Raw genomic sequence first — 10844 nt, forward strand, 5'->3', positions numbered from 1 at the left:
CTGGGCGGGGCTGTCATGGAGGGAGAGGGGCTGGGCTGGGCTGTCATGGGTGGAGAGGGATCTGAGGGGTCCCTTGTCATGAGGGGAGAGGGGCCTGAGGGGCTGGGAGAGGGAGGGGGGTCGGGGTCTATCATGGGGGGAGAGGGGTCCCTGTCATAGGGGGACCCCGATGGAATTAGGGATGGGGTCTCTGTAATGAGGTCTGTTAGGAGGGGGCCCCGGTGCAAACTGGGGGGGTCTTGGCTGTAGTGGGGACTCTCAGGGATTCGAGGGGTCCCTGTTGTGGGGTCTGGTGTTGAGGGGGGAGCGGGGTCCCTGTCCTGAGGGGATTTCGGGGCACTGAGGGGGGACCCTGCAATGGGAGGGGACCTGGGAGGTGCTCTGGGGGGGCGTCCTTGTCATGGAGGAGGTCCTTGATGGGGTGGGACCGTGGGAGCTGGGCGGGAGTGGGAGGCCCTGCTTGGAGGGGAAATGTGGGATCTGGGGTGTACTTTTGGGGGCGCCTGCTGCAGAGAGCCCTGTGAATGGGGTTGGGGAATCTCCTGAAGCAGCACTGGGATGTTGTGAGGGGAAGCCCTTCCTTAAGGGGGCACTGTGGGGGTCCCTGTCATGAAGGGACCTTGCAGTGTTGTTCAGGGGGTGTCCCTGCCAAGGGGTTGCCCTGGGGTGGTGAGCAGCTCCCTGTCACCTGCACCCCAGGGCTCTGGTGTGGGGTCCCTGCAGCACAGAGTGCGGTGGGCCAGGCCGCGGTGGCAGCGGCACACCCCAGTGCTGCTGCTTTCGGATGATGTCAGGCAGCGGCACCGGCATGGCTGCTGCGCTCTGGGCCACTGCCAACAGCCTTTGGCATGGATTACCAAGAAGCCGTCCTGTTCCTGGGGGGCAGGTTGGCTTTCCTGGGGAGGGGGAGCTGGGTGTGAGCACCCCACTGAGGCAGAGAGGGCAGCTCGGGGCAGGACACGATAAGTCTGTTCCTGGGGTTCCTTTCTCATCCATAGTATCCTACCGCTGCTTCGTTACTAGCATGTCACCTGGCCTCTCAGTGGTGCTGACACTGGACACAGTTGATGCCCATCGGATTTGTGTTATGTTATCATCAAGTGAGCTGGTTGCTTAGGTTAGTGTTAAATAAGCCAGCAGTGAAATCCCCTGAGTCTGATTCAACCTGTAGCTGCTCCAATACTCTGCCGAAGCTCCAGAGTGCATTTTGGCATAGACCGGGCTGCATGCGGGCAGGACTTAATTACCCTTGGGTGATGTAACAGCTTGCTATAAGGGCTGGATACTTCACTCTCTGATGGGCTGGGGCTGAGTGCAAGGCAATAACAAGGTTAGATACAGATGTTTCTCACTTCATGTGCCTTCAATCTGGTTACATCCTTTCTGTCAACACTGGGCTAGTTTTGTGGCAAGTGCTGTGGTCCTCAGACCTAAACTCAGCTGGGAGAAGGTGTCTGTGAACGTCAAGGATGTGCTATGCTCTGCTATGCATGTGAAACTATGTTGTTATGTTTTTAGAGCCAAAGCCTCCAGCAGGCTGTGGCGCTTGCTTCTGGCTGGTCTGTTACCAGTTCGTCTCTCTTGGATAACAAACCTGTTACAGGAATTACTGAGGAGATGAATTACTGAGGAGATGCCAGAAGCAGGCTGCAGTTTAGGAAACAAATATGCCCTCTGTGGCGGCTGCTTCTAAGGAGTTGCAAACCGCACCCACCAGCTGCCTGGAGCAGCAGTATTTCTTGCAGCTTTCCTGGTCTTCTGTGAGCAGCTGCTGCACGTCTCTGCAGTTCCCAGCTGGGATCTTGAGCTGATGCTGCCCCTCCCTCTGAAGGGACCCCTGTGAAAATCAGTGCCACTTGGTGAAATGCCACATCCGGCAGGAGGAATCGGGAAGCTCTGCTCCAGGTGCTCTGGGATGCCATTCAGTCTTAAAAGCTTGGTTTCACCTCTGTTCAGCTCTGAAGTTTACAAAACACGTCTCTCGGGGTGAGCCAGCAGGCATTTGTGGCATCTGCTTGCAGTTCCAAGCGTTAGGCTTTCCTGCAGCCAGGAGCAGCGAGCTGAGGACGCTCCTTGATGTACAGCCGTGTTCTGGGAAGGGAGCGCAAATCACGCCAGGCTGTGCGAGCCAGATTTGGGTTTGGTGCTGCTACCAGATGTGGCTTTCCTCTATCACCGCCCAACGTGGTCTGCAAACACTTGCTGTCTCTGAGCACGGTCTCTGAGCTTCAGGGGCAGCCTGAGAGGTTGTGGGAGCTCTGCAGAGCCCAGTAGCCCTTCAGCTCCTTCCTGCTTACGTGCAGAGTGAATACCAGGGTATTAGTGGGAGGCGTGTAACTACAAGCAGTTGTAGTTCCAGGAACTTGAGCCGTGTCTCTCTGGGGAAAAGCAGAGAGGACCTTGGGGGCCAGCATTTATTTGTGTGATATTAGGTTGGATTTGGGGAGAGAGGGGGAAGGGAGGAACAAACCAACAGGAAATAATATTAAAAGCAGGCTTTTGGCTTGCAGTCTTGAATTGTCATACTGTTGTTATTTGAAAGACTTCACTTTGTGGGAAAGCACCTCCAAATCATGAAGCTGACTGGAAAGTTTTCTTTATTGTAAATTTAGCCTGTGCCTCTTGAAGGAAATTTGGTCACGTGCCTCCCCTGGCATGTGGATTTTTTTCTGAGGAGTGGTGTTCGTTCTTTTCACTTTTTTGTGAGACACTTGAGTTCCTCCAGTGCTCAAGGAGCAGCTGGCCGTGCCTTGGGAATGTCTGTGTGTGTGGGGGAGCTTCATAGCCTTATTTGGGAAGCTGCTTCATGGGCACAGGTCAGCATTCCCGCTGGCACCCACGTCCTTCCTCTGTGGAGCAACATCGATCTCCTTCTAAGAAATTTCACTTGGTTAGCCAATCCATCTGTGCAATGTAGAGCCCAGGCTTTGTAAGAATGTTCCACAAAGCCCTCTGGAGGCGATAATGGTCTCTCCGAAATGTGGGTCTAACTTTGCTGGAGGGCAGCAATGCTGGGAGCCTCCTGGTGAGGTTTGGTGCAAGCTCTGAGGAGGCTTTGACAGGCGCCTGGCCCACCACTGCATTGTCTCCAAGTGCAGCTGCACCCGGTCGATTTTTCAGGGAGATTCACAAAGTACCTGTTCATCCTGATATCTGAATGTTCCCACCAGCTAAATAGGTTGTCTCAGATACGTAATGCTGGTTTTGGGTTGCAGTCTGGTTGAATACAGCTTTGGTGGCTAAGGATCGATCTGCTAATTTTGAAATACAATGCTATAATATTTCTGCAGAGTCCCATAATAAGGAGAGGTAATTTATAATAGTCGTGTTCATCTTCCGGTTAAGTAAATAGCATTGCCAGAATCTCCACAGTTGGGGCATTTTCCTTCTGGCTGATGAGGGCTTCAGGGTGACACCATGCAGCAGCAATGGTCCAGGTGTACACCTGGAGCTACATGACAGGGGAAGGTTGGCACAGCCCCCTGTGTTTCTGGGTCAGAACAAACTGCTGTTTCAGCAAAAGTTCAGGATGTGAAAGGAGGAAAAAAAGTGAGGGGGAGTTGCAGCCCAGTCAACCTAGCTTTATTTGCTAGGAGAATACTGAAACAAACACGTTGCTCCTAAACACCTAGAAGAAAACAACTGCACATATTTGCGGAGTGTGAGCTGTGCCCAGCTCATCTGACTTCCCTCTCAGGTGAGTTAGCACTCTCGGGGATGAGGAGGAGCAGCAGATACTGTACACTTTGCTTTTACTAAGGCTTGTTTTATACTCTTAAAATTTCTCGGAAGTCATCTTGAGAAATACAGTCCAGCCCAGTTTCTCAAACTTGACTTCAGTGTGGCACCCTTTGGGGCTCCTTGATCTCTTTCAAAGTAAAAGAAGAGCTAGCAGTTGATTCCAGTTCTGTGTAAACATTTCCTGCCGCACCCCAGCAGTCAGGGGTAGTTAACCCTTCCTGAGCTGCTCTAAGCTCTCACACACTGCTACTGTGGCTTTCTTATTCCTGCAAGAGGAACTGGTAGTGATTTTGAGCTAGTGTGACTGTGCTGTTCTTATGGTGCTTCTCTAAGTTTTGAAAGCCTGAAATAAAGGCTTCTTGAAGGTCCGTGAGCCCTTCCTGCAAAAGGCCTACAGTCCACAGTGCAAGGAGGAACTGGTTTCTCAGATACTATAAAATTAATATGAAACTGCCTGGAAAACCATTGCCAGGGAACTTGACAGTGGCTTACTGTTCAGCTGAAAGGATTTGTCGAGTTCCTTCTTTTGGCTTGGATAATGGAATTGAGAATGTGCTTATTGAATTTGCAGACGGTACTGAGCTGGGAATGGGTTTGAGAGCTTTGAAGAGCAGGATTAGAATCAAAATGAACTTGACAAATTGACCAAGTGGTCTGAAAGAAATACGATGCAGTTCAATAAGGAGACATGCAGAGAGCTACACTTAGGTGAGAACAGTCAATTGCATGAAAATGGAACGGGAAGAGATGGTCCAGGCCTTGTCCTGCAGAAAGACATGGTGAGCAGCAAGAGCCATCTGAGACCTAACGCTCGTGGTGGGGCTGATGGCGTCAGGGTCGTCCCTCTACTTCCAGCTACAGGCCTGTGTGAGCTGGCTAGTTGTGATCCAGTTCTTCAGCCTCATAAGCAATATGAGTTTGTGGGAAGGAGTAGGCAGCTCCAGCTGGGTTTCACGTGAGGTTTTGCCCTTGTCTGTGCTTTTGGAGCAGAGTTCAGAACCATTCTCCAGGGTTAAGATGGAGGTATTCTACTCCTCGCAGCAGGCAAGCCGTGCAGAAAACTTCTAGTGGCACCGATTGTCGTCTGCCAGGTTTAACTCGGTGCTCCTGCACAGTTAGGTTCTTCATTTTGGCTAGCCAAAAAAATCTATTTCTGTGGTTGGTTTCATGCTGCTTGTGATAGTCAGTGGTTGCTGTCCAGAGTGCAGCAGAGCAGCTTGTCTCAAGTCTGTAAGCATGAGATTGCCGGTGGTGCTCAATACAGCTATTCACCACTTGCACAAAAGGCAATTTATGCAGCTCCTCTGTGGTGTTTCCTTCTCAGGAGGTAGTTCTTTAGCTTTATGCAGGTGGTGGGGCTCAAGATTTCCCTTGTCAGGTGCTTGTTAAATCTCTGAGACTTGTAAATTACTGTTCAGAAAGCATAGCAGGAGGAGGTGGGCAGAGTAGCCTCAGGGCTTTCCTTTTGTTTTCCAGGAGGAACTCTGGGGTAGTCTCTCTGTAGTTTTGTTGTCCGACTTCATTGTGGTTTGTCTTCTCTGGGTTTCTGCTTACAAGATGAGTTAAACTAAACGTGTGTTTTTAAACTCACTCTGTAGCATCGATACTCATAGCTTAAAACAAGTCATTTTGATATAGATTGCATGCAAAACAAGCTAGCCAGCATAATCTGCTTTCATCTGCTGTAGTGACCATCAAAGGATTTTATGGATTCAACTCAGAACCCTGCATCATTTTAAATTAATTTTTGTTAACCTTATGCCATTTCTGCATGTGGACAAAGCCTAATTTATATGCACAGCAGGGCCTAAGAACCAGACACTGATTTTAGTCTAGACCCTGCTTTTATTACGTGATTTTCTTTATGTATGCCTTTGCTGCCTTCTCTCCTCTCCATTATGTCTTTTGTCAGTAACTGTTTTCAATTATCAATTTTTTCCTTGTATTTCTGCACTCACTTGCTAGCACGCCGTGACGTTTCCCAGCACAGGAGCATTTCTTTAACAAACCCACCTTCTGTCTAACTGGACCAAGCTGTTTATTCCCAACTTCGGCGGTGGGTCCTCCTGGAGGAGGAAAGTCCAGCACCAGATTGCCCTGAACTGAGGCATGAAGGTGGCAGCTTTCCCTGCAGGTGAGGGCAGCGGTGTCTGCGCTGTTCTTGTGTTCAGTCTCTGGGAAGGAATATAGTTATCGAGTTATCGTAGCAGCCTGTTTACTGCAGCCTGATTTCTGACCGCTCACCGCTTCCTGGCAGAATACAAGCTCATTGCCTCAAGTTACCTTGGGAGAGCAAACAACACAGAGCTTGTTCGCAACCTCAGATTGTCCCAGCTTTGATGTTTTGAGCCCTGTATCCCCATAAGTGTTGGGGCTCCTGTTCTTTCTTGCCTGCTGTCCATCAGGAGCTTCCTGCATCTGCTGAGAGCTCCATTTATCTACAAACTCCCAAGCGACTGATCTCATTTCATTAAAAAAACCCCAAAACACCAAACCAGACAACTTGCTTTCTACTGGCTCTGGGAATTCTTGCTTGAACATGGGACCCTTTCGTTTGGGAAGAGGCCAAGCTGTATGGCAGCTTCCCGGCTATGAATCCTCCGTTTGTAGTGTTCCTGGCCACCGTACACTGCCCCGGAAGAGGCACGGTGGATGTTTGTGGAAGTGATGGCCAAGCGTCTGTGAGACTCGGACTGCTAGAACAGTGGCTGTATTATAGCTGGAAAAGGCAATTTCTCTGCCAAATCTCATTGTGCAAGAGGGTTTATTCTTTAGCCTTGCAAAGATTTGGCTTTGTTGATTACTTTTTCACTTGCTCTCTGAGACTTGGGAAAGAGGCTGCAGGACTGCAATAGAAAATGAGTGTTCAGCTCATCTGACTTGCGTTACCAGGACGGAGCTCTGCTGAGTTCAGACGTCCGGCTTGCATGAAAGCAACCAGCTGGCATTCAGCTCCTGTTTAATGTGTTGTTTTTCCCTGTTTTTTCGTATGCTTTGAACACCTTTTCACATATAATATAGCATAGTAAACTGTGCTGTGCAGCAATGTTGTGTAGCGCTGGGAAGCAAACGTGGCTGGCTTTGGGTGTGATACTAAATAAGGTATTTCCTTGCATTTCCTGCGGAAGAAAAGAAACATCTGTGTGGAGAGGCACATTTTTGTAACAACAGTGGGTTTACAGTGCAGAGTTTTCTCAGAACATTATGAAACAATAACCAGAGGTTTGGTAAAGACCACATAGACCCTGTGAAATAAAATACCTTCCCATGTGGAGCTGCTTTTCCCAGCTGCCAGGAAAACCTCCCTTCCTGTTCTTGGAAAACAAGGGCCTGGCTAAAAGGCTGAGCTAACTGGGCTGACGTCCTCCAAGAAATGTTAAAAGGCATTGCGGTTAATATGCTGCAGGATATTGTATCATCAGCTTCTGTAACTCCTTTTCTGGCTGAAAGAGTCTTCAAGCTACAGGAAGAAGCCATCCAGAGGCTGTCTCAGAGGTGACGGGACAGTATTCCTCTAGGCTGTGGAGCACAAGAGACCTGAAAAAGTGTGTAAATCCATTTCCCGTTTGTGTTTACTTCCTATTGAGGATGTAGAATTGTAGATGGGACTGATCTGCTGTTTTATGAAAGGCATTGTGTGAAAGCTGGTGGAGCAGGTAGTATCTTTAGCTGCTAGCAGAAGATGGCCAAAGACTTGATGATGGGGAGGAGGAGGATGAGGCTGGGGAGGAGAGAGTCCCATCCTGTCACCCAGAGGGCCCTGTCAGCACACTGGCCTGGATGTGTGCTGCTTTTGCTTCTTCCTTTTGACCTATTGCAATAAACTTAATAAACATCGCCTTGCTTTCAAGAGCTGTCTTCTGTGGCTTCTGTCTGCTGGCTTCATAGTTCTCCCTTTCCCCTCCCACAGCGTGAAGCTCCCCCAGCGCTGCAGCCACGCTGTTTTTCCTCAATGCCTGCTCTTCCTCTGCACTGGCTCTGTCTTACCTGCATAGATGTGTCCCGCAGGGCTGAAACTGTCTGTTGCTTTGTTGGTACAGCTCTCGTCTTGCTGAGGCCCTCGGGCATTGCTGTAATAAGTGTGATTATGGATAACAGACTAGGGAGGGACCGCTGGCTTGATCTGCATGAGAGATGGCAGCTCTCAGCTCTGGTCCGAGCCGAGCCGGGGAGCTGCAGAGCTCCTCCCTTGCCAGGCATGAAACCTAGGGCTGGTCGCTGGCAGAGTGCTCACTTGAAAGGTAGCAAACGTCTTATTCCTTGAATCAAAGATGTGAAAATCCGGACAGCATCTTCTGGCTTGACTGGGGTCAAATCTTAAATGTGTCAGAGGAGTTCTAGAGGCTGCCTGAACTCTGGGTGCAGCCAATTCTGTGGTGGGCCATCAAAGCCTCAGGCACTGTGGTACTTTCACAAGCCAGAACTAGGAGATGTTTTTGGGGAGCTCAAGGGTTCTTCCCTCCTCCAGCACTCACCTGCTAGCTTTTTGGTGGGTTTGCAGTGAGGATGAGGGAAAGGAGATGGATTTCTTACATGGCTTTCTGTAACAGAGCTGGTGCATCATGGTTAAAGATACTGACCTATGTACTTAGCAAGGATTCTGGTTGCTGAAAGTGCTTAAATTGCTTAACAAAACTAAAATAAAATCCTGGTTTGAAATAACAATCTCTTTCTGTGTGTTGCTGTTCATCATACTGAATTTTTACAAATACTATTTTTTAATTTTATAAGACAATTCTAAAAAAAAAGGTTGCCTTTGGAAAATTGCTGTGTGAAGCCCATGGAAGTGAGGAGAGAGATGGGTTCCCTGGTGGCTGGCTGCATTATGGCCGACCAAAGGGTGTTCCAGGGCTGCTGTGGATCTTGGAAAGTGTTTTCTGTCTTCAGTATTTATCAGACACTGCAAAAATGCTTGGATTCTTCTGGGTGATGTTACAGAGCTTGGCTTGGTAGCACTCGTTGCTGTAATGTGGCCGAGCCGAGGTGCTTCCCCTGCTTTGAGGGGCTGGGGGAACGAATGACACCCCCAGGATGCCCTTTCCTCAGCACCCAGAGGCTGGGCAGGCTTGCTGTGAAGTTGTTCTGCTCGTGACTCAGACTGTGTGCAGTTTTTTTTCCTGGCTGAGAGTAACATGCGTATGTGTAATCCCTACATCTCTCTGCTGTGCTGCAGGTGGCTGCTGTGGCTCTGATGTAAAGCAGTATGTATACGGAGGCTGGGCCTGGGCTTGGTGGTGCATTACTGACACCCAAAGGTAAGGAGACCCCCCGTTATTTGTGGTTTTGGAGTACGAGTTGGGCAAAGCCATCCCAGTGGGGCTGTCAGCAGTATCTTTAGGAACATGGGACTGAGCACTGGATATGAAACCGTGGATGAGCATCAACACAGCCCGCTGCCTGTGGCTCTGGCCAGCCCCTGGTCCTTCGAAGGAAGGCTGCTTTGTGTACAGCACTGTAAGTTGGAAAGACCTGTATGTGCCCTGTGTAGTGCCTTGAAGCGTGGGGAATGTAGGGTCACTCACAACCGCACAGCTTCTGGCCGTCCTCCGTTTTTGAGTGGTAGGGGCTGAGGTTGTCCAGGGCCCTCCAGGAGGTAATCCTGTCTTTTCAGGCTTACCTGACAGTAAATGATGATGTACAAAATAAAATCACAGGATGGGGGAGTTCTATGCTGGCTATTTGCATGAAGGTAGTTGGGTATCACAGTGCAAAAGACAAAAAAGGGAAGAAGTCCCATGCTTTCAGCTGAATTACTTTTCTGATGGCCTCTTTCCACACCTCTCCTCAAACCCAAGGCAATCAGATATTTTATTTTCTTATTTCTTTTTTGTTTGTTTTTTATTTACATAAAACCCACCAAGCTGAGAGGGCCATAGCCTGGCTGGTCAGTGTGTTTCTTCCTGTGCTGGTGCAGTGAGTGCTGAGGAAGGCAAGAGCCCCACTCCCCTCTACTGCTGCTTTTGCAGCACTTCACAGCTGCAAGGCTCTCACAGAGGCGCTGGGCAGCGTGGCCGCTGGGCTGGCTCATCCATGAGCTCACAAGAGGACCTGAGTTCTGCACAGTATGGCCCAAACCCTCACCCAGTAACAAACAAGTTTGTGGCATGCGGTGGGCCAGCGCACCCTCCTGTTCCTCAAGTCTCTTTTTCTGAAGATGTGCTGACTGCTGTCACTTTGGGAGCAGACTGTGTTCCTATTTAAAACCACAGGATTTACTTTCTCTCCCTTTCCTCAGTCGTGGATTTTGCTTGCTGCTTCTTACTGCACTGGTCTCTGAACTAACATGCTGTGATAGTGCTGCTGTCCTGCTAACGTAGCGCTTCATCTTTAGGATCTGTGTGAATGTTACTCTGTCCTAACACCACCCCCTCGTGCTCACCAAAGCAGGTTTCCTCAGTCTATGTAAACAATAATAGGGAAAAAGGATAAAGACGGGACTTTTGGGTTTTTTTACTAAGTGACGGCCAGAGGTTGTAGTTAACCCTTACTGCCTAATCTTTCCACCTCTTTTCCCTGTTCATGTGTTGCCACCAGCAGACAAAGTGAGCATGTTGCTGCCCTCGCTCTGCAGATGATACACTGCTGTAGCTGCTGTTCACCTGGGGGTCAGGCAGCTTGCCTTGTTCGAGGGGGTTCTGGCTGCTGCTGGCAACTGACTCACGACAGCTCTCAGGTCCTCTCCCGGGTGGCTGGTACTTGGGATTGCTACGAGAGCCTACCGTAGCGCTCTGGCTGCATGAAGAGGTCTCAGCTAACATCTGCAGCTTTAGCCGGCGCTCTCCAGTGATGCTCGTATGAGGTGGGGGGGGAAGGAAAGACCCAGCTTGTGGGCTCAGCGCTTAAGAACTACGTTTGATCCAGACAAGCTTCATTCCCGAATTTTTGTGAGGCATCCCATTGGGAGAACTGTTGATTTAAACAAATGTTTTCTGCTCCTCCTTTTGTTGTGTGAGGAGCTCAGAGAACAGCGCGGGACCTTGACCTGCCGTGTGCAGGAGATAACAGATGTATTTGGGAGGCTGACTTATTAAGTTAAGCAAAGGCTGAGTCCAGGGCCAAGAATTGCTTGCCAGGAATGAGCTGTCATATGATAGAGGTCTGTG

General features: G+C 49.7%; 1 protein-coding gene across 3 annotated transcripts in view; it reads left to right on the plus strand.

Annotated features, from left to right (window-relative positions):
- The first annotated feature begins 8911 nt into the window (after nt 1-8911).
- Nucleotides 8912-10844, plus strand: part of FLOT2 (flotillin 2) — a 12731-nt gene continuing 10798 nt past the window's right edge. For 2 of the 3 annotated variants that reach the window (XM_009887233.1, XM_009887232.1), the window contains exon 1: nt 8912-8996. In XM_009887233.1, the coding sequence (XP_009885535.1) occupies nt 8945-8996 (52 nt within the window). In that variant the 5' untranslated portion in view covers nt 8912-8944. The remainder of the gene's footprint in view (nt 8997-10844) is intronic. The other variant, XM_009887234.1, reaches the window with a different exon arrangement.

The sequence above is a fragment of the Charadrius vociferus genome, unplaced genomic scaffold, assembly GCF_000708025.1.
Source record: "Charadrius vociferus isolate BGI_N301 unplaced genomic scaffold, ASM70802v2 scaffold1746, whole genome shotgun sequence".
NCBI lineage: Eukaryota > Metazoa > Chordata > Aves > Charadriiformes > Charadriidae > Charadrius > Charadrius vociferus.